At 37.0% G+C, this 18,373-nt stretch overlaps 9 protein-coding genes across 9 annotated transcripts; 5 read left to right on the top strand and 4 right to left on the bottom strand.

Annotated features, from left to right (window-relative positions):
• Positions 1-15: 15 nt before the first annotated feature.
• On the bottom strand, positions 16-609 carry PAC10 (tubulin-binding prefolding complex subunit PAC10; the record flags this gene model as incomplete). The annotated part of the gene is made up of 1 exon (XM_003688016.1): positions 16-609. One exon carries the CDS (start codon positions 607-609, stop codon positions 16-18), a length of 594 nt encoding a protein of 197 aa, XP_003688064.1.
• Positions 610-1,304: 695 nt separating this feature from the next.
• Positions 1,305-2,066, top strand: PDX3 (pyridoxamine-phosphate oxidase PDX3; the record flags this gene model as incomplete). The annotated part of the gene is made up of 1 exon (XM_003688017.1): positions 1,305-2,066. One exon carries the CDS (start codon positions 1,305-1,307, stop codon positions 2,064-2,066), a length of 762 nt encoding a protein of 253 aa, XP_003688065.1.
• Positions 2,067-2,234: 168 nt separating this feature from the next.
• On the bottom strand, positions 2,235-3,323 carry RPL4A (60S ribosomal protein uL4; the record flags this gene model as incomplete). The annotated part of the gene is made up of 1 exon (XM_003688018.1): positions 2,235-3,323. One exon carries the CDS (start codon positions 3,321-3,323, stop codon positions 2,235-2,237), a length of 1,089 nt encoding a protein of 362 aa, XP_003688066.1.
• A 442-nt stretch (positions 3,324-3,765) lies between these two features.
• Positions 3,766-5,448, bottom strand: RKM3 (protein-lysine N-methyltransferase; the record flags this gene model as incomplete). Its single annotated transcript, XM_003688019.1, has 1 exon — positions 3,766-5,448. The coding sequence occupies one exon, from the start codon at positions 5,446-5,448 to the stop codon at positions 3,766-3,768; it is 1,683 nt and encodes a 560-aa protein (XP_003688067.1).
• A 791-nt stretch (positions 5,449-6,239) lies between these two features.
• Positions 6,240-7,409, top strand: ETR1 (enoyl-[acyl-carrier-protein] reductase; the record flags this gene model as incomplete). The annotated part of the gene is made up of 1 exon (XM_003688020.1): positions 6,240-7,409. The coding sequence occupies one exon, from the start codon at positions 6,240-6,242 to the stop codon at positions 7,407-7,409; it is 1,170 nt and encodes a 389-aa protein (XP_003688068.1).
• A 419-nt stretch (positions 7,410-7,828) lies between these two features.
• OLA1 (Obg-like ATPase) lies at positions 7,829-9,010 on the top strand (the record flags this gene model as incomplete). Its single annotated transcript, XM_003688021.1, has 1 exon — positions 7,829-9,010. The coding sequence occupies one exon, from the start codon at positions 7,829-7,831 to the stop codon at positions 9,008-9,010; it is 1,182 nt and encodes a 393-aa protein (XP_003688069.1).
• A 609-nt stretch (positions 9,011-9,619) lies between these two features.
• CHS2 (chitin synthase CHS2) lies at positions 9,620-12,490 on the top strand (the record flags this gene model as incomplete). The annotated part of the gene is made up of 1 exon (XM_003688022.1): positions 9,620-12,490. The coding sequence occupies one exon, from the start codon at positions 9,620-9,622 to the stop codon at positions 12,488-12,490; it is 2,871 nt and encodes a 956-aa protein (XP_003688070.1).
• Positions 12,491-12,953: 463 nt separating this feature from the next.
• On the top strand, positions 12,954-16,094 carry TPHA0M00620 (uncharacterized protein; the record flags this gene model as incomplete). Its single annotated transcript, XM_003688023.1, has 1 exon — positions 12,954-16,094. The coding sequence occupies one exon, from the start codon at positions 12,954-12,956 to the stop codon at positions 16,092-16,094; it is 3,141 nt and encodes a 1,046-aa protein (XP_003688071.1).
• A 257-nt stretch (positions 16,095-16,351) lies between these two features.
• FUR4 (uracil permease) lies at positions 16,352-18,262 on the bottom strand (the record flags this gene model as incomplete). Its single annotated transcript, XM_003688024.1, has 1 exon — positions 16,352-18,262. The coding sequence occupies one exon, from the start codon at positions 18,260-18,262 to the stop codon at positions 16,352-16,354; it is 1,911 nt and encodes a 636-aa protein (XP_003688072.1).
• Between the last annotated feature and the right edge of the window lie 111 nt (positions 18,263-18,373).

Here is an 18,373-nt window from a genome sequence, read left to right on the forward strand (position 1 = left end):
TGCATTCTAGTTCATTTATATCTTCAAATTATTAGTATCTTCACTGATATTTTTCATTTCTTGTCTCTTTTGGACATCCCAATTGTATAATCTAGCACAATTGACCTCCATTGTAGTAATATTTTCTCTCAGGAAATCAGAATCCTCTCTAGAGACCTCCAACGATTCCTTAGAGTCCTTTAATTTCTTCTCTAGCAGATCAATGGCCTCTTCCACCGGGTACTCCAACATGACTTCTGCACCTAGCCATAGACCCACGTTGGTTGCCTCTTTCGTATTTATAACAGCCTTTGCGTACAATGTATCGTTCAACTGGTAGTGAGTCTCGATCTCAGCACCGCCATCATCCTCAGCAGACTCAGATTTGGCTTTCAAAGTCTTACAGATCTTCAAAGTGCTCTCGATATCAGGTATTCTGGTACTCAACATCTTTATGGTGCTTAACTTCGACTCTTGCATGTACTTGTACTTGGATAAACGTTCTTGGAACTTATTGAAAACCAATTCGAAATCACTGACATCCTTGATGAAATCCTCAACCTTCTCAACAAATGGAGCCTCCGGGATCCCTCTTGGGTTAGTCTTAGTACTGTTAAAAATAGTGTCCATTGTGGTTGTTGTCACGAATGCCGTTACTCTCTATTTGCAATCCAAGAAGACTCCCTAACAAAAAGCTTCAAATTTCCACAACACTCAATTGAACGACACCTTAACTCCTACATTTATGACAAGCCATGAAAGCAATCCACAATCCAAGCAACATCACAGTAGATTGGCTGTTTGCAGGTTTCCAACTTTGTCTTTTGAGTCTTTCAACATCAAATTTTGGAATTTTACTGAAAAAGTTTCGTCGATGAGCTTTATGAAGGCTCATCGTAACATCAATAACTATAAAAGAAATTGTTCTGTTATAAGATGGTGATTACATGTGTGTTTACAAGGGATCCTATGCAGTTTATGTGAATTCTAGACAACGTACTGCATGTCTGTCTTCTTTGCGACCACGCTATTCGAGGGACTGCAGATTAAGAACAGACATCAACGTTCATTGTAAGATATGAACCATGATCTTTAACCAAGATATCTACTTGTATCAACAGAGTATATAATTGAATGAATGTACAGGTACGTTGGACGTCAAAGTAAGACACCTTTCTTGAGTCGTTTGGTATAGTTTTACTAGCATTAATAGTCATATCGTTCTCCCTCTTGCTGCGGTTTTCGTATATATTCACAATATAAAAGGAAAGGGTGGCAAGAACTTTTATTCCACTTTAGTTGAATTCAATTGCGAATGGTTTGTGATGGTTGCATGCTTGCTGGATAATCACACAGATATACATTTGGTTTCGCAAGTATACGAACTGTTAAAAAAAATGTCTTCTAATCCAGAAACTAAGAACCCAATTATTTTTGCACCTAAAACTTATCAGTACAATAAATTCTCCTTAGATGAATCAGAACTATTAAAGAATCCTATTGAACTGTTCACAAACTGGTTCTCGGATGCTAAGAAGGACCCTACGGAATCGATTCCAGAATGTGTAACGTTCTCGACTGCGAATTTACCAAGTGGTAAAGTTAGTTCTCGTGTTCTGCTGTTTAAGGAATTGGATGACCGAGGGTTCACAATTTATTCCAACTGGGGTACCTCTGGGAAGGCTGAAGATATCAAGACGAACCCAAACGCTGCTATCAACTTTTTTTGGAAGAATCTACAGAGGCAAGTGAGAGTTGACGGTTTCACAGAACATGTCAACAGAGAAACCTCCGAACGTTACTTCAAGACCAGACCTCGTGGTTCTAAAATCGGTGCTTGGTCGAGTCCACAAAGTCATGTCCTAAAGGACAGAGAAGAACTAGAAGAATATATCAAGGCTAGTGAAAAGAGATTTGAAGGTGTTGCAGATGCTGATATTCCGTGTCCAGACTACTGGGGTGGATTAAGAATTGTTCCATTGGAGATTGAATTTTGGCAAGGTAGGGAAAGCCGTTTGCATGATAGGTTTTTATATAAAAGAAACAGTGAAAATGAACCGTGGGAAGTTGTCAGACTTGCCCCATGAAGTTAGCATTATATATGGCAGCTTTAAATCAATCTATATGTATACGTAGTACACAATAATATATACTGTCCCCATCTGAAAGAAAAATTTAGTAATTCAATTAAAGTTATATATAATTATATATAGAGACAGAAAAATAATATTTCAATTAATTAGAATTAGCTAGATTTAATCGTGCTTCAAAGTTTCCTTGAAGACAGCAGCTGGCTTAGAAGCAGACTTGGCAGCCTTCTTGGAACCAATCTTTTCAGCAGCAAAGACCTTGGCGTATGGGTTTAATCTCAATAAGATTTGCTTGTTCTTCAATGGGTTCTTCTTTTGAACGTGAGATCTCTTTTGAGTAGCTTGGCCAGCTGGTCTGACGGCAGCTTGGATTTCAGAAGAGTTGATAACTCTGGTGATGTCAGTGGTGGAGATGATGTTCTTTGGTAAAGTGTAACCAGCCTTGGAAGAGGCAACGGTTTCGGAACCCCAAACTTGGTCTAATTTGGCAAAAGCACCTTCGGTCCAGATAACGAATCTACCTAAATGAGCACCTGGAGCTAATTGCAACAAGTTCAAAGCGGTGACGTTAGCGGTTTCAACACCTGGGACGTTTCTGAAGGCTTTAACAATACCGTTGTCTTCGGCGTAAACGACCAATGGACCTCTTCTTTGAGTCCATCTTCTGTTTCTGTACTTACCCTTACCGGCTCTGATCTTCTTGGACTTTAGGACCTTGATCAAGTCAGCATGAGCACCGACAGCCTTTAAGGCAGCAATAGCATCCTTAGTCTTCTTGACGGATTCCAAGTCCTTGGAGACGACTAATGGGATTTCTGGAATCTTTTCGACTCTGTGACCTCTAGCTAAAACTAAAGAAGCGACGGCAGAAGCAGCAATGGCGGAAGCAGTAGCGTAACGTTTTTCGTTGTGGTTAACCTTGACGTTCCACTTTCTCCAGGTCTTGGTTGGAGCGAACATTCTACCACCTCTACACATGTTACCGAAAGCAGCTTGACCGGATCTGTGGGTACCACCACCACCAACTCTTGGAATTCTGGCGACGGCTCTACCGGTACCCCAGGATTCAGCTGAAGTTTGGTGACCAGCCTTCTCAGAGACAGCGTAAGATTGTCTCTTGTTCTTGTTAACAGAGGTGAAAACAGTTTGAACTAAGTCTGGACGGATTGGGGCTGAGAAGACAGCTGGCATTGGTAAAGCTGAGGAGGTAGCTTCACCAGTTAAGGATTGAACGGTAACTTGTGGACGAGACATACTGAATGCGTTTCTAGTTCGTTTCGAGATGGGGATTTACTAAACAACAAAATAAACAAGTAAACAAATTAAGCATTAAAAATAAATCGCTAACTCTTCTTATAACTGAAAGTAAAAAACTTTTCATCGAATTTCCATTGTCTTTTATATACATTTTGGAAAAAGCGTCCTCTGAAAAAAAATGGAAAGAAAAAAAAATTTTTTTAAGAGATTCCTTTCCGGACAAACGATGCCCAGGCAGAGTTCTGCCTGGGACGCCAGTGTCGGAGACGGAACCCCGCTGAGAGGTCCTGCCTAGGAGCCTAGAAGGGCCGCAGGGGAGCTGGGCTGGCGCTGGGTTTCAATGCAATTGGCAGTGGTGATAGGTGCATGGAATTGATCTTTGTAATGGTAATTCGACATTAGACTGGAGAACAAGTGTCACAGTGTTGGAGGTGCTGTCTTAGAGTTTGGTGGACATGTTTCTGATCAAGGTGTTCTCGTTCTGCAGCAGCGTCTTTACTTGTTGCAGCTGGTGTTCTGAGATTGCAGTTTTGTTGGTTGGGAGTGGGTGTGGTTTTTTCAATTGAAGTAGTTGTTTTAGAAGTTTTATATTTTGATTCGTGTTGCTAATTGCCTTGTTGGAGGTGTTGAACTGGTCGAATGTGTCGAAGATGGTGGTGACGAACTGGGGTGGTGTCTCGGTGTCCTGTTCGAGGGAACTTGTCAATTTGTCGTACTTGTTGTCATCGAGTGATAGGATGTTGATGAGGGCGTTCAAATTTCTGGATGGGGTGCAATCGAAGTCCACGTACAGCTCGTTCAAAACGTTGCTGCCATGGTCGCGGCTACACCCCTCTCCGTGTACGTGCTCGTGCTCATGTTCATGTGTGTCTTCTTCGTGTTCTTCGTCGTCTTCGTCGTCTTCGTCCTCGCCATCGTCGTCCTCCTCTTCGCCCTCACTTTTCTCCGCTTCCTCCCGGTTAAGCTTGTACCAGCTCTCATACAGCGTATAGCCGACGTCGCTCCACCACTTCAATCTGATTTGGTACTTCTTATCAGAATTGACTACATCATGTAGCTGCAAACTGAGATCAACCATATCATTCTTGTTATCTAAATATGCAAACCCGTATCTGCTCAATAGCAAGGAATTGTTCAGGTCGCCATACGAATTGAATATCTCATCACCTTCTTTAACAGCTTTTGCTAAAACGATTTCAACGTAAGTTTCATCTGACATGGTGGAATCTTCTCTTTCCGTACAACGGTCCTCCACTTCCTCTTCTAATTGTTTCACTAGGGCATTGAAATTGCCACTACCTTCTACTTCTTGCACCTCTTCATCGTTATCAGCTCCTTCTTCTGCAACCTCGTCAATCTCATCGTGCTTGCAAGGACCAAATTCACCACATTCGGCACAGACATCAAACACAGAGACAAATCTTACATCTGTCTTTTCACTGTTATGGTTGAACAAGTCCGCAATTGGCACTAATGCATTCTCGTGGTAAGCATCGACCTCGAACACTCTCGAAGATAACGCAAATGCAACACTGACAAATTTCTTCAGTTTTTCTCTGATATCATCAATATCTGTAATATTGACATCGAGGAAGCCTTCCGGGATATTAAGATTCAACTCTTGATTCCATTTAATCGATAAGTCGATAGCGATTTCGAACCCTTCTTGGATCTCTACTTCTGGATCCAGTGCCCCATACAATAAATCAACCGAACTACCTCTTAATAATTTCTTATCACTTTCTTCCCAATGACTTGGAGGTAGCAGAAGCACTCCATCTTCATCTAAGAAGCGAATACTTTTCAAGTAATTGTACCAGAATGATTTCTCTTTGAAGACAGTTATCTCATAGATGAATGCAATGTTTAAACCTAACATACCTCCTATGCCTTCTTCATGAAGCAGGTTACCAATTGAACAGTTATTGGCGCTGAACAAAATAGATTTGTGCACCTTCAACAACGACGTTCCTTCTTCGATATCCTCCTTAGCATATACACCTAGTCCACCGAATTCAGATTTCTTCACTTCACACATGTCTGTTCTGAAGACACTGTTGGTTTCATTGTCTTTGACCAAACCGATTATATCGTTGACGTCGTCGATCAGAGTAGCAGCCATAGTTAATCTTTGGATTCAAATTCCAATTCCTTCTGGTTCAAAGATATTGGATAGTTTCTCTGGAAAGGAAAGGGATTGCTCGAACGGATCAGCGATCTCCTAGACCTATAAGCATGGACCACCATTTATAGATTTGGGAAGTACAAAGGTTCATCGCATCGCATCGCATCGCAACTTCCATGGCATGCTGACCAGGAGATATTCGGGTAAAATAGAGCATTTTAGAGTAGTATAAGAGGGCTGCTTTGCCTCTAGTTGCAGATAGTGCAGTCTATAGCTGGTTTATGATACACTAATGAGGCCATTCGATCAGTCATTTTAATACCTTGATCATTCACGGAGCTTTGTTCAAAGATAGCACCTCTAAATTCTCTCTTGAAAACCACAGCCAGGCAATTCGATCAAACTCAGTGGAGCATGACGGTTGCATCCCTATCTATAGCTTCTTAACCTTAAAACGAACGATCAACTTCATCTGTCTGAGCAGTATGAAGTAAAACCCTTCTGTTAGGGAATGACTTTGTATCACTTTACTTAATGTAGATAATTAACTGTTCCTAAAGGTGCTTGAATATCAATAGAAGGGAATAAAGTGTGACGCTGCAACAAAAAAACCCAACTGTTAACAATGAATGACTTCTTGGAGTCATCACTCTTGTAGAGATAAATGTCGATCATTTCAAGTTTAAGAACTATATATAGCGAGGTCGTATCCTTGTTTCAACTCTAAATGCATATACGTTCAAGTCAGGTTCTAAAGATATATTGAACTTGATTAGCATATCAAAGCAATGTTACAGAAGTATTTATTTTGCAGTCAAAGGCTTGTATCAACCAAACGAGCAATGAGTACGATCCCTAAGACATTCAAATCGATTATATATTCGAGACATGATGTAGAAGATTGCACTGGTGTGCTCAAATTACATAACTACGAACCCAAACAGTCTATTGAAGATAATATTGTTCTACGTACTCTAGCTTTCCCTGTGAATCCATCGGATATCAATCAGTTGCAAGGTGTATACCCTTCGATCCCTGATAAGACCTTGGAGTATGGGACCGAAGAACCGAGTGCTATAGCTGGTAACGAGGGTGTGTTTGAGGTCGTCCATGTGCCTCAGGACGGCAATGCACAGGAGTTTGCAGTTGGTGACCTGGTGATTCCGTTGAGATCCAATCAGGGAACTTGGACAAATTACAAAATCATTGAAGATCCAAAGGAAATAATCAAAGTCAACGGACTTGATCTACTTACTGGCGCTACTGTATCTGTCAACGGATGCACTGCAATGCAGTTGGTTAACGATTATGTCGATTGGAGTTCTTCTCCCTCTGAAAATCAATGGATAGTACAAAATGCAGGCACGTCTGGGGTTTCAAAACTAGTAACGCAGATTGCAAAAGCAAAGGGGATCAAGACGTTGAGTGTCATTAGAGATAGAGACGATTTTGAAGAGGTTGCGGAAGATTTAACCAACAAATATGGAGCCACAAGGGTCATTTCAGAGACTGAAAATAATGATAAAGCATTTAATAAAACGGAACTTCCTAAACTATTAGGAAACGATTACGCGATTAGACTAGCTTTGAATTCTGTTGGAGGTAAATCGTCCACTGCTATTGCAAGAAAGTTAGCCAAGGATTCATTGATGTTGACGTATGGAGGAATGTCGAAACAACCAGTGACGTTGCCAACGTCACTATTTATCTTTAAAAATCTTGATTCCAAGGGATTCTGGATAACAGAAAATTACAAGAAAGACCCTTTTAAAAAACAGAAAGACGTCGCAGCCTTCATCAAACTATACAACGACAATAAGATAGTTAAACCTGATGAAACAAAAGATTTCCAAATAACAAATTGGGACACTCAAAATGATGATGATATAACTTTATTGAATAAAATCAAAAACGCCATTAAAGCAAAGGGCAAAAAACAAATGATTGTGGTCAATTGATTAATCAATTGACCATTATTATTAACCTTCATCATTGTATTGCTATATATTGTTCATTCATGAAGTTAATTGACCTTTTGTATGCTTGAAGTTCCTATGCCTCACATCCCACGATTCGTGTGTTACCACTAACGGTCACAGGAGAAGAAAAAATTTTGAGTGAAACTTTCAATGAGTTTTACAAAGAACAATATAATATTGTAAATTGAAGTTTGGTGAATTGCGATGGATTTTTATTGCAAACTCTGAATAATATTGTGATTGTTCAATTGATTTTGAAATGTGAATTTAATTGTAAGCTTTCACTGCAGATTGAAAAAAAAACGAGACAGCTAGGGCTTTATAAAGATACATTGTGATAAATTATAGCAGTATATATACATATAAATACCACTTGACTAACGAATATAAACAGAATTATGCCACCAAAGAAGCAAGTTGAAGAGAAAAAAGTTTTATTAGGTCGTCCAGGTAACAACTTGAAGGCCGGTATTGTCGGTTTAGCCAATGTTGGTAAATCTACTTTTTTCCAAGCCATCACTAGATGTCCTTTAGGTAACCCAGCTAACTATCCTTTCGCTACCATTGATCCTGAAGAAGCTAGAGTTATTGTTCCATCTCCAAGATTCGATGAATTATGTAAAATCTACAAGCCAGCTTCTGAAGTTCCGGCTCATTTGACTGTCTACGATATTGCTGGTTTGACTAAAGGTGCCTCTGCCGGTGAAGGTTTGGGTAATGCTTTCTTGTCCCATATCAGATCTGTCGATTCTATTTACCAAGTTGTTCGTTGTTTCGATGATGCTGAAATTATCCATATCGAAGGTGATGTTAACCCAACCCGTGATTTGGAAATTATCAGTAACGAATTGAGATTGAAAGACATTGAATTCTGCGAAAAAGCCTTGGAGGCTGCTGAAAAGATTGCTAAGAGAGGTGGTCAATCTTTGGAAGTTAAGCAGAAGAAGGAAGAAATGGCTTTGATCGAAAGAATCATCCAATTATTAAAGGACGGTCAAAGAGTCGCTAACCAATCGTGGACTCCAAAAGAAGTTGAAATCATCAACAGCATGTTCCTATTGACTGCCAAGCCATGTATCTACTTGATTAACTTATCCGAACGGGACTACATCAGAAAGAAGAACAAGCATTTACTGTTGATCAAGGAATGGATTGACAAGAACTCTCCAGGTGATTTGGTTATCCCATTCAGTGTCTGTCTAGAAGAAAGATTATCCCACATGTCCGACGAAGAAGCTGCTGAAGAATTAAAAACTATCGGTGCCGTATCTGCTTTACCAAAGATTGTCACTACCATGAGAAAGAAGTTAGAATTGATCTCCTTCTTCACATGTGGTCCAGATGAAGTTAGAGAATGGACTATTAGAAAGGGTACCAAGGCTCCGCAAGCTGCTGGTGTCATTCACAATGATTTAATGAACACTTTCATCTTAGCTCAAGTAATGAAATACGAAGATGTCGTCGAATACAAAGACGACGCTGCCATTAAATCTGCAGGTAAATTACAACAAAAGGGTAAAGATTACGTTGTCGAAGACGGTGATGTCATCTACTTCAGAGCAGGTGCTGGTAAGAATTAATGAACCTGACATGTCCCATTCTCTGCCTCACATAATAAACCTATATTTGAACTCAAGACTTAGTAGAATACAGTATGGTATAGTATTAAATAGTGTAGTATATATTATAATATGCTTGATTCTTTGCTACAATTCATGTATGCTATCACCCAAGCACCCTTTCAGACGTAGCCCAAAGGGAATGAAACGTTTCTTCGAACTATTGCAACAGCGGAAGCAACTAGAACTGTCGTAACAGGCATATACAAGAACCAATGTCTCGAGATGGCAGACAGGGAATTGGCCATGTTCCAACGTTCTCGAGAGGTTGGCAATGAGATGACGTCCCTTTTGGGAAATTTCAAAACAATTTGTTGACATGATTTCCTAATTAGGAAATCGATGAAGGTTATTGGGAAGAATGATAAATAGTAAAGCTTAACAAGCAATTATTGCTTTAATAAGATCTTTCTAGTTCGAAAACCTTTACTTATAACTTGTTGACACTATATATAGAGAGTGGGAATGAGGTATGCGTGGTGGGTTTGTTATTTGTTTTGTCGTCAATACAAAAAAGGCTACATTAGAAACTTTTCATTAAGAGACCGTTGTGAAATTCAGTGAGACGCTATGACAAGAAACCCATTCATGGTTGATCCAAACAATGGTTCTCCTATTCGATCTCCTAATAAACCAAATTTAACTAGATTCTCTACTCATTCAAGCGAAGAGACGAGTAATTGGCAGGCTAACAGCGGCGAAGACCCTTTTGCCGATGGATCTGAGTACAACCAAACTAACCAATTCCAAGGGCTTCCACCTTCTCCATCCAGAGCTGCTATGAGATACTCCCCAGACAGACGTCATAGAACTCAATTCTATAGGGATAGTGCAAATAATACCCCAGTAGCCAGTAGGTTCCAAGCCAATATGCAACAGTCTCCATCTAGACCAGGCGACACTATAATTCAATTCAATGAACCAGCACATCACAGTTATGATATTGCTGATATGACTTCTAGTTACTATCCAGACAGCACCAATCCAAGGGAACAGAATAATAACTTGTTTGGAAACAGCAATAGAAATTACTCACAATATTCTGGTTCAATGGCCTCTACAGCAGCTAGTTCGTTTGAGACTGATGAGAAATTTAGGAAATCCTTTGAAAGTGAATCTTATACAGTTTATTCAGGTGATACTTTTGAGGAAACGAGATATGAAGTTAACCATCCTATCCGTAAAGACTACGTCAGACGTGCTAATTCGGAAAGTAGGAGTAGACCTGTGATCGCTGCTCCCTCGAGTAAAGCAATCTTGAGATTGGATAACCCAATTCCAAGAGGTCTACTGGATACCCTTCCCAAAAGAAACTCTCCAGAGTATACTGAAATGAGGTATACAGCATGTACCGTTGAGGCCGATGATTTCGTTAATGAGGGATACTCTTTACGATCCAGCGAAATGAATAGAGAATGTCAAGTTGCAATTTGTATTACAATGTACAATGAAGATAAATATGCATTGGCAAGAACTCTCCATTCTGTTATGAGAAATATTGCTCATTTATGTAAACGTGAAAAATCAACAGTTTGGGGTCCAAATGGTTGGAAAAAAGTTACTGTTATCTTGGTCACTGATGGTAGATCGAAGGTTAATGCAGGTTCGCTTGATTATTTAGCAGCTATAGGTGTCTACCAAGAAGATATGGCCAAGGCATCTGTTAATGGTGACCCAGTGAAGGCACATATTTTTGAATTAACAACCCAAGTGTCCTTAAATGAAGATTTGGATTACGTTTCTGAAGATATAGTTCCTGTTCAATTTGTATTCTGTTTGAAAGAAGAAAATAAGAAAAAGATTAACTCACATCGTTGGTTATTCAATGCTTTCTCGCCTGTGTTACAGCCAAATGTTGTAATGTTGGTAGATGTTGGCACTAAGTTGAATGATACCGCAGTATATCATTTATGGAAAGCTTTCGATATGGATTCAAATGTGGCAGGTGCAGCTGGTCAAATCACAACTATGAAAGGCAAATATGGTAAAAAATTATTAAATCCATTAGTTGCATCACAAAATTTTGAATATAAAATTTCTAATATTTTAGATAAACCATTAGAAAGTATGTTTGGTTATATTTCTGTCTTGCCAGGTGCTTTATCCGCATACAGATATCGTGCTCTGCAAAATCATGAAGATGGTACCGGTCCATTACGTTCATATTTCTTAGGTGAGACACAGGAAGGTAGAGACCATGATGTCTTCACAGCTAACATGTACCTGGCAGAAGATAGAATTCTATGTTGGGAATTGGTTGCCAAAAGAAATGCTAGTTGGGTTTTGAAGTATGTTAAAGAAGCCGAAGGTGAGACAGATGTTCCAGAAGAAATACCCGAATTTATTTCTCAAAGAAGACGTTGGTTAAATGGTGCTACCTTTGCAGCTATGTATGCGCAATTACATTTCTACCAAATTTGGAAGACTAATCATTCCTTCACTCGTAAGGTAATGCTTCACATTGAATTTTTTTATCAATTTGTTCAAATGTTATTTTCCTGGTTTTCTATTAGTAATTTTGTTTTAACCTTCTATTATTTAGCAGGTTCATTAAACGATGTTATTAAACATGGTGATGTTTTATTTATTTTTTTCAAATATTTAATATTCTGTGATTTAGCAAGTTTGTTTATCATTTCAATGGGTAATAGACCACAAGGTGGTAAGTGGTTGTTTATGACATCTTTAATTATATTAACTATTTGTGCAATCTACTCTTTAATTTGTGGTTTTACATTTGCTTTTATGACGTTGAATGAGAATACGGAAACTTATGGAACTTTCTTAAGTATAGTGGTTTCATTGCTCTCAACGTATGGTTTATACACATTTGCATCAATTATGTATCTAGACCCATGGCACATGATTACTTCCTCCATTCAGTATTTTTTTACACTACCTGCATTTACTTGTACTTTACAAATTTTTGCATTTTGTAATACACATGATGTCTCTTGGGGTACAAAGGGATCTGGTGTTGAATCGAAACCTCTGTCGAAAGCTATTGTTGTCAAAGGTCCAGATGGTAAACAAATTGTTGAAACAGACTGGCCACAAGAAGTTGACAAAAAATTCCTTGAAATTAAGAGTCGTTTGAAAGAAATTGAGGTCGAAGAAACCACAGTTGATGAGTCGCTACAACGTAACGATTATTACAGAGATATTAGAACAAGAATTGTGATGGTATGGATGTTAAGTAACTTAATACTGATCATGGCTATCATCGAAGTCTATTCTCCAACTGAAACTAATAATAAATACTTGAAATTTATCCTATGGTCAGTCGCTGCATTAGCCTTATTTAGAGTAACTGGTTCTATGGCTTTCTTATTCATGAAATATTTACGTGCTATTGTTAGTTTTGCAAATAAAAGAGAAAGCATTGGAGGTTCTATTAATATGAAAATGCCATCGATTAAAGTATTCAACACATCCAATTAAAGACAATAGAATTTAGAACTATCCTTAACTTCAAATTAGCATTATATACCCCCCACTTAAATAAATTCAAATATTGAGATTCTGTATATTAAGTATATTCAATAAAGATATATAATAACTTTAATCATTTAACCAATGAGTAGTGCTTGACTAAATATATAATTATCGTTATGGGTCATTCCAGCTTTGTTATCGGTGTTTGCGCTGTAAGCGTCCATGGGGTGACACAGAATTAAATTCTGTCATTATATTTGCATTATTAACTAAATCGTTTTTTACTTTCACAAACATATTTGTTGTGGTTTTATTAATATACTTTTTAAAGAGTTATAGTTATAGTTTTGTACATTATATATAGCTAGAAACTTTTGTTGTCAAAGTTCTTAAGCAACCAACCAAAGAGTAAGGATCTTCGATATCATTTTTATGGAGGTAAAATAAGATAATTAATTAACAATCTAAAATGAATGTTGGAAATTCAGATGCCACAAATAATGCTGAAAGTGAGACCTTGGATAATAATTCAGCATATGATAGCAACTCAGCGGAGAATGGAGTTAGTGAACATAGATTACGCTGGTATCAAAAATTTGGTAGATTCGCAAATACAGGTGATGCTAGGGCAAGATTTAATTATTGGCTGTTTTACTGTTATTTACTAACATTTTGGATTCCAGCAGCTCTTTTAGCTAAATGTGGTATGAGAGAACATGGAAGGAGAGTGGCTTGGAGAGAGAAGATAGGTCTCCTATCTATTATCTTGTTCTTAGGCTTGTTTGTATCATTTCTGACATTTGGATTCAATAGAACAATCTGCTCTCCAGTTGAGAACACTAGGGATCACAAAGACAATTTTTCTGATACATTACTAATGCATGGTAAGGCTTTCAATCTTCAACTATTTAATCATATCGTTGTACCAGGGATCTCTCAAACTACCAACTTCATGGGTGAACCTTATAATTATGGTGGCTATGATGCCAGTTTTTTGTTTCAGAACGTTAATGGAAATTGTAAAGGATTAATTACACCTAAAGATAACTGTACAATACCACATAATGATATTGGAGATCTAGCGTGGTACTATCCTTGTAAAATTCTTAACGACGTTGGAGAACTTATTGAATATTCAAATGAAATGGAATTAGAAAGTCACTTTGATGGATGGAATTGTCATACATCAAATATCTCAAGAGAAGAATTTTATAAAATGAACTCATCAGTTACTGTCACATATAAATGGGAGGATTTGAAGAAACAATCAAATAAGTTGGTAGTTGTAAACGGTCAGGTGTTGGATTTGAGTCGTTTGGATTATTTAGATAGATATAATTTGAACTATCCCATTCATTTTGACGAAATAAAAACATTAAAATTAGAAGGTTATGATCTGTCATTGCTATATACTTCTGAGGGTCAGAAAAGGATGTTACGTTGTCTTACTGAAATAACAAAAGTTGGCATTATTGATTCAAAAACAGTGGGATGCCTAATTGCAGATGTAGTACTATATCTATCATTAGTCATTATTTTAAGCATTGTCATCAGTAAATTTTTCTTTGCCTGTTATTTCAAGTGGGTTATTGCAAAGGGTCAAGGTGTCTCTAAAGTAGATAATAAAACTTTCCTTAAAGAATTAAGAGATATTGAAAAGTGGTCGAACAATACATTAGAACAAGATCAAGAGAATTTAAATAATAATATCCAAAGAAGTTCAAATAATAACGATGATCAAGGTAATAATGATTTCGAAATTGAGACTCCAATTAAATTTAATGAAAAGGTTGAAAAACATTTTCCATACCTTTCAAGAATTAAACATGTCAACAACAAACCTTCAACCGATGATAATATTGACATATCAGTTAAGGGTTACACGACTATTTCATTACAAGACCACTTCCACAAAGTTAGTAGCAGCAGTCAATGTCTATTAAAAACAAATTCCTTTTTAAATGGGCTTAATTCTTCAATCAGTTTAGTGCCTTCTGATAAAGGAAGCACGTCTCAATTACAATTTGAAAAGTCTTTAATTCACAAGAAAGCTTTAGTGCAACCAGATATATATTTCACACCGTTTAACTTTCCCCTTGTGTACACAGTATGTTTTGTCACTTGCTACTCAGAGGAAGCAGAAGGTATAAAGGCCACTTTGGATTCATTGACAGCCACAGACTATCCAGGTTCTCATAAACTGTTAATGGTAGTATGTGATGGTCTGGTAAAGGGTTCGAATAATGATAAAACGACACCAGAAATCTGCATTAGTATGATGGAAGATTTTGTGATTGATCCCACAGATGTAGAAGCAAGTTCTTATATTGCTGTTGCAACAGGAAGAAGGAGACACAATATGGCAAAGATATATTGCGGTTATTATAGATATAAAGGCAATGATATTAAAAATAAAGATAAAAGATTACCAATGGTGACTATAGTTAAATGTGGATTACCAGAAGAATCACAAGATGTTAAGCCTGGAAACAGAGGTAAGCGTGATTCCCAAGTGTTAATGATGTCCTTTTTCCAGAAACTACTATTTAATGAACGTATGACAGAATTGGAATATCATTTACTGAAAGGTATTTGGCAAATAACAGGCACAAACGCAACATTTTATGAACTAATACTAATGGTGGATGCAGATACAAAAGTTTACCCAAACTCAATATCTCATATGGTGGCAGAGATGATTAAAGATCCACTTATAATGGGTTTGTGTGGTGAGACTAAAATAGTCAATAAAGCACAGTCATGGGTAACAATGATTCAAGTTTTTGAATATTACATATCTCATCATCAAACAAAAGCTTTTGAGTCTGTTTTTGGTTCAGTAACATGTTTACCAGGTTGTTTTTCGATGTATAGACTAAAAGCTCCAAAAGGAACAGAGGGCTTCTGGGTGCCAATATTGATAAATCCTGACATTGTCGAAAAGTATTCTGATAATGTAACAAATACCTTACATAAAAAAAATTTGCTATTACTCGGTGAGGATCGTTACTTATCATCACTTTTACTGAAAACCCACTCTGGAAGGAAAATGGTCTTTGTCCCTAAGGCTGCATGTAAAACTATGGTGCCTGACACATTTAAAGTTTTATTATCACAAAGAAGACGTTGGGTAAACTCTACAATACATAATTTATTTGAACTTGTATTGGTTCGAGATTTATGTGGAACATTCTGTTTCTCAATGCAATTCTTCATTTTAATTGAATTAATTGGAACTTTGGTTCTTCCATTGGCTATTTGTTTCACAATGTACATAATATTTTTTTCTATCACTTCCTCACCAACACCCGTCATCACTTTGGTATTGCTAGCATTAATTTTAGGATTACCTGGTATACTAGTTGTGGTGACAGCAACAAGGATCTCTTACATTATGTGGCTAGGAGTATATATTTTGGCACTTCCAATTTGGAATTTTGTTATCCCAGTATATGCGTATTGGAAATTTGATGACTTCTCTTGGGGAGACACTAGAGCTGTCGATGGAGAAACGAAAGACAACCATGGAGATGATGAAGGTATTTTTGATTATTCGAATATCAAATTAATGAAATTAGAAGATCATATAAAATTAGACAGTAATATTTAATAAAATAAGGAACTGATATTAATTAAAAAGTTGTATAGTTATGAATAATTTAAAAATTTAATATGCAAGATATTAACATGTAAACATACATATGTATAAGTACCTATATATAATGATAAAAATTTATTTAGTGAGTAACGACTCAAATGCATGTTATGAACAATAATGTATTTTCATTGGCTTGGGATATCGTATCATTAGAATAAAATATTTTTGATGATTTTATTAATGTTAAATTAGGGTTTTTTGATAAGTCTCTAAAAGAATTTTTCTTCTTCTTCGTGGTCATAGATTGTGGATACATCGTCATATAAATCCACTTTACGAGAGTTTCTTATCCAGGCCTTTTCGAAATCTTCTACGTCAGCCCATCTTTGGAACCAGCCTTTGTCTTTCAAAATATTTTCAACTGGAGAACCTTCAACTGGGAAGAAATAACATAAAGTGATGTATACTAAGAAACTAACAAACCAACCAATCCAGTAACTTAAGTAATATAATTTAGTTGCACCTTCAGAAACAGTGATTTGAGGAGCACCAACATCACCGATAAAACCTGGTAAATTAGGTGCGACACCACAGAAATATGCAACGCAAGCTCTCCAATTAAAACCATACCTATTACCAAACATATAATATGAACCTGGTTGGTTTGAATAAAGATGTGACAGTTTAATATAACCTCTTCTGACGACAAAATAATCAGCAGCTAGAACACCAGCAATGGAAGATAAGAAAATTGCGTATGCACTCAATGCAGCAGTAAATTTACTTGATGATGCTAATAAATTCCATGGACATATGCATAAAGCCATAAATGCACAAAACATGGAACCACGTCTAATGTTAATGAATTTTGGAACTAACGCAGACATATCAGTACCGCATGATAACGAATTGGCAGATATATTTGTACCTAATTGGGCAATAACAAAGACAAAAGATATCAAGAACACACCTGCTCTGGTTCCTTTTGAGAAAGAATCATCTAAAAACTTTTGTAAAACATCAACTGGAGACCAATAATTTTCACCATATAACTCATAACCAGCAGCAGTAACTAAGATACCAATCAAACTAGTGATAGAAAATAAAAATGGAATGGCAAACATCTGTGAATATAAGGATGATATTTTGGTTTTTGAGAACCTTGAAAAATCAGGAGCATTGACAGTAAGAGTAGAGAAGTTATTCATACATGTCATCATTGATCTAATGAAAGCCCATGAAAAATCAGAACCTGTTGGTTTATAGTCTGTTAGGTGATCTAATGCAATTTTACCATCAGCTTTTCTAACAGCCCAAATTAGAAAACCGAAGCAAGCAAAAGGAACCAGACATGCTTTAACTGTGAATAAATGTCTAATTTTATGTGGTGGAACTAATAAAAATGGAAAACTTACTACCCAGAAAATGAAGAAACACATGAACTCATATGTTGTTGTATTCTTTTGATTGATATTATCAGGGATTCTAGTTGGTAAATCAGTGCCAAATATCGATTGTAACATTAGTGATATTGGTGTCACACAAATCCAAGCTTGGACCGAATACCAAATAATCGCCAAAACAACACGATTAATGATAGGCCATAAAGAGAAATACACACCAAATGAAGCTCTTGCGGATACTGGGAATGATAAGTGATAAGCAGCACCAATTCTTGACGATAAAGAAACAAAGATGGCAACAAATGAGTAACCTAACCAAACGGTAATCCAACATTGCCACCAATTCAAACCCAATTGTAAACCTGTGTCTGCAACTTCCCAAGTGTTGATATTGAAACATTCTGCTAGCCAAAACCATAAGTAATTATACCAAGACCATACCCTTCTTGCTTTTTCTACTGGTCTTAAATCATGATTATACATGAACGAGTGCAGAAAGGGTATCCCAATAGTGGATTTATCCGCAACGATATATTCGTAATAGAACCTTTCCCATTTCGAAGATTGCTCGAGAATAGTAGTGTAAGCGTATTCAGTGTCACTTTCTTCTTCGAATGAATTGATATCATCTAATGTTTTAGTAAATGTGCCTATAGTATCTGCTGTGCTGCTGTCGAGTTCATTCCTCTGTTTCATTTTACTAGAGGATTCATATTCGAATTTATTATCTGTGCTAGACGATTGATGGAAACTATGACCACTTGATATATTGTTCATGATGGAGCAAGAGTTGTAGAGCTAGGCAAGACATATACAAACAGAAAAGAATGGTATTTTAAATATAATACGATGTATACACCATACGCAAGGATGAACATAAATAAAATA

This window comes from Tetrapisispora phaffii, chromosome 13 (assembly GCF_000236905.1).
Source record: "Tetrapisispora phaffii CBS 4417 chromosome 13, complete genome".
NCBI lineage: Eukaryota > Fungi > Ascomycota > Saccharomycetes > Saccharomycetales > Saccharomycetaceae > Tetrapisispora > Tetrapisispora phaffii.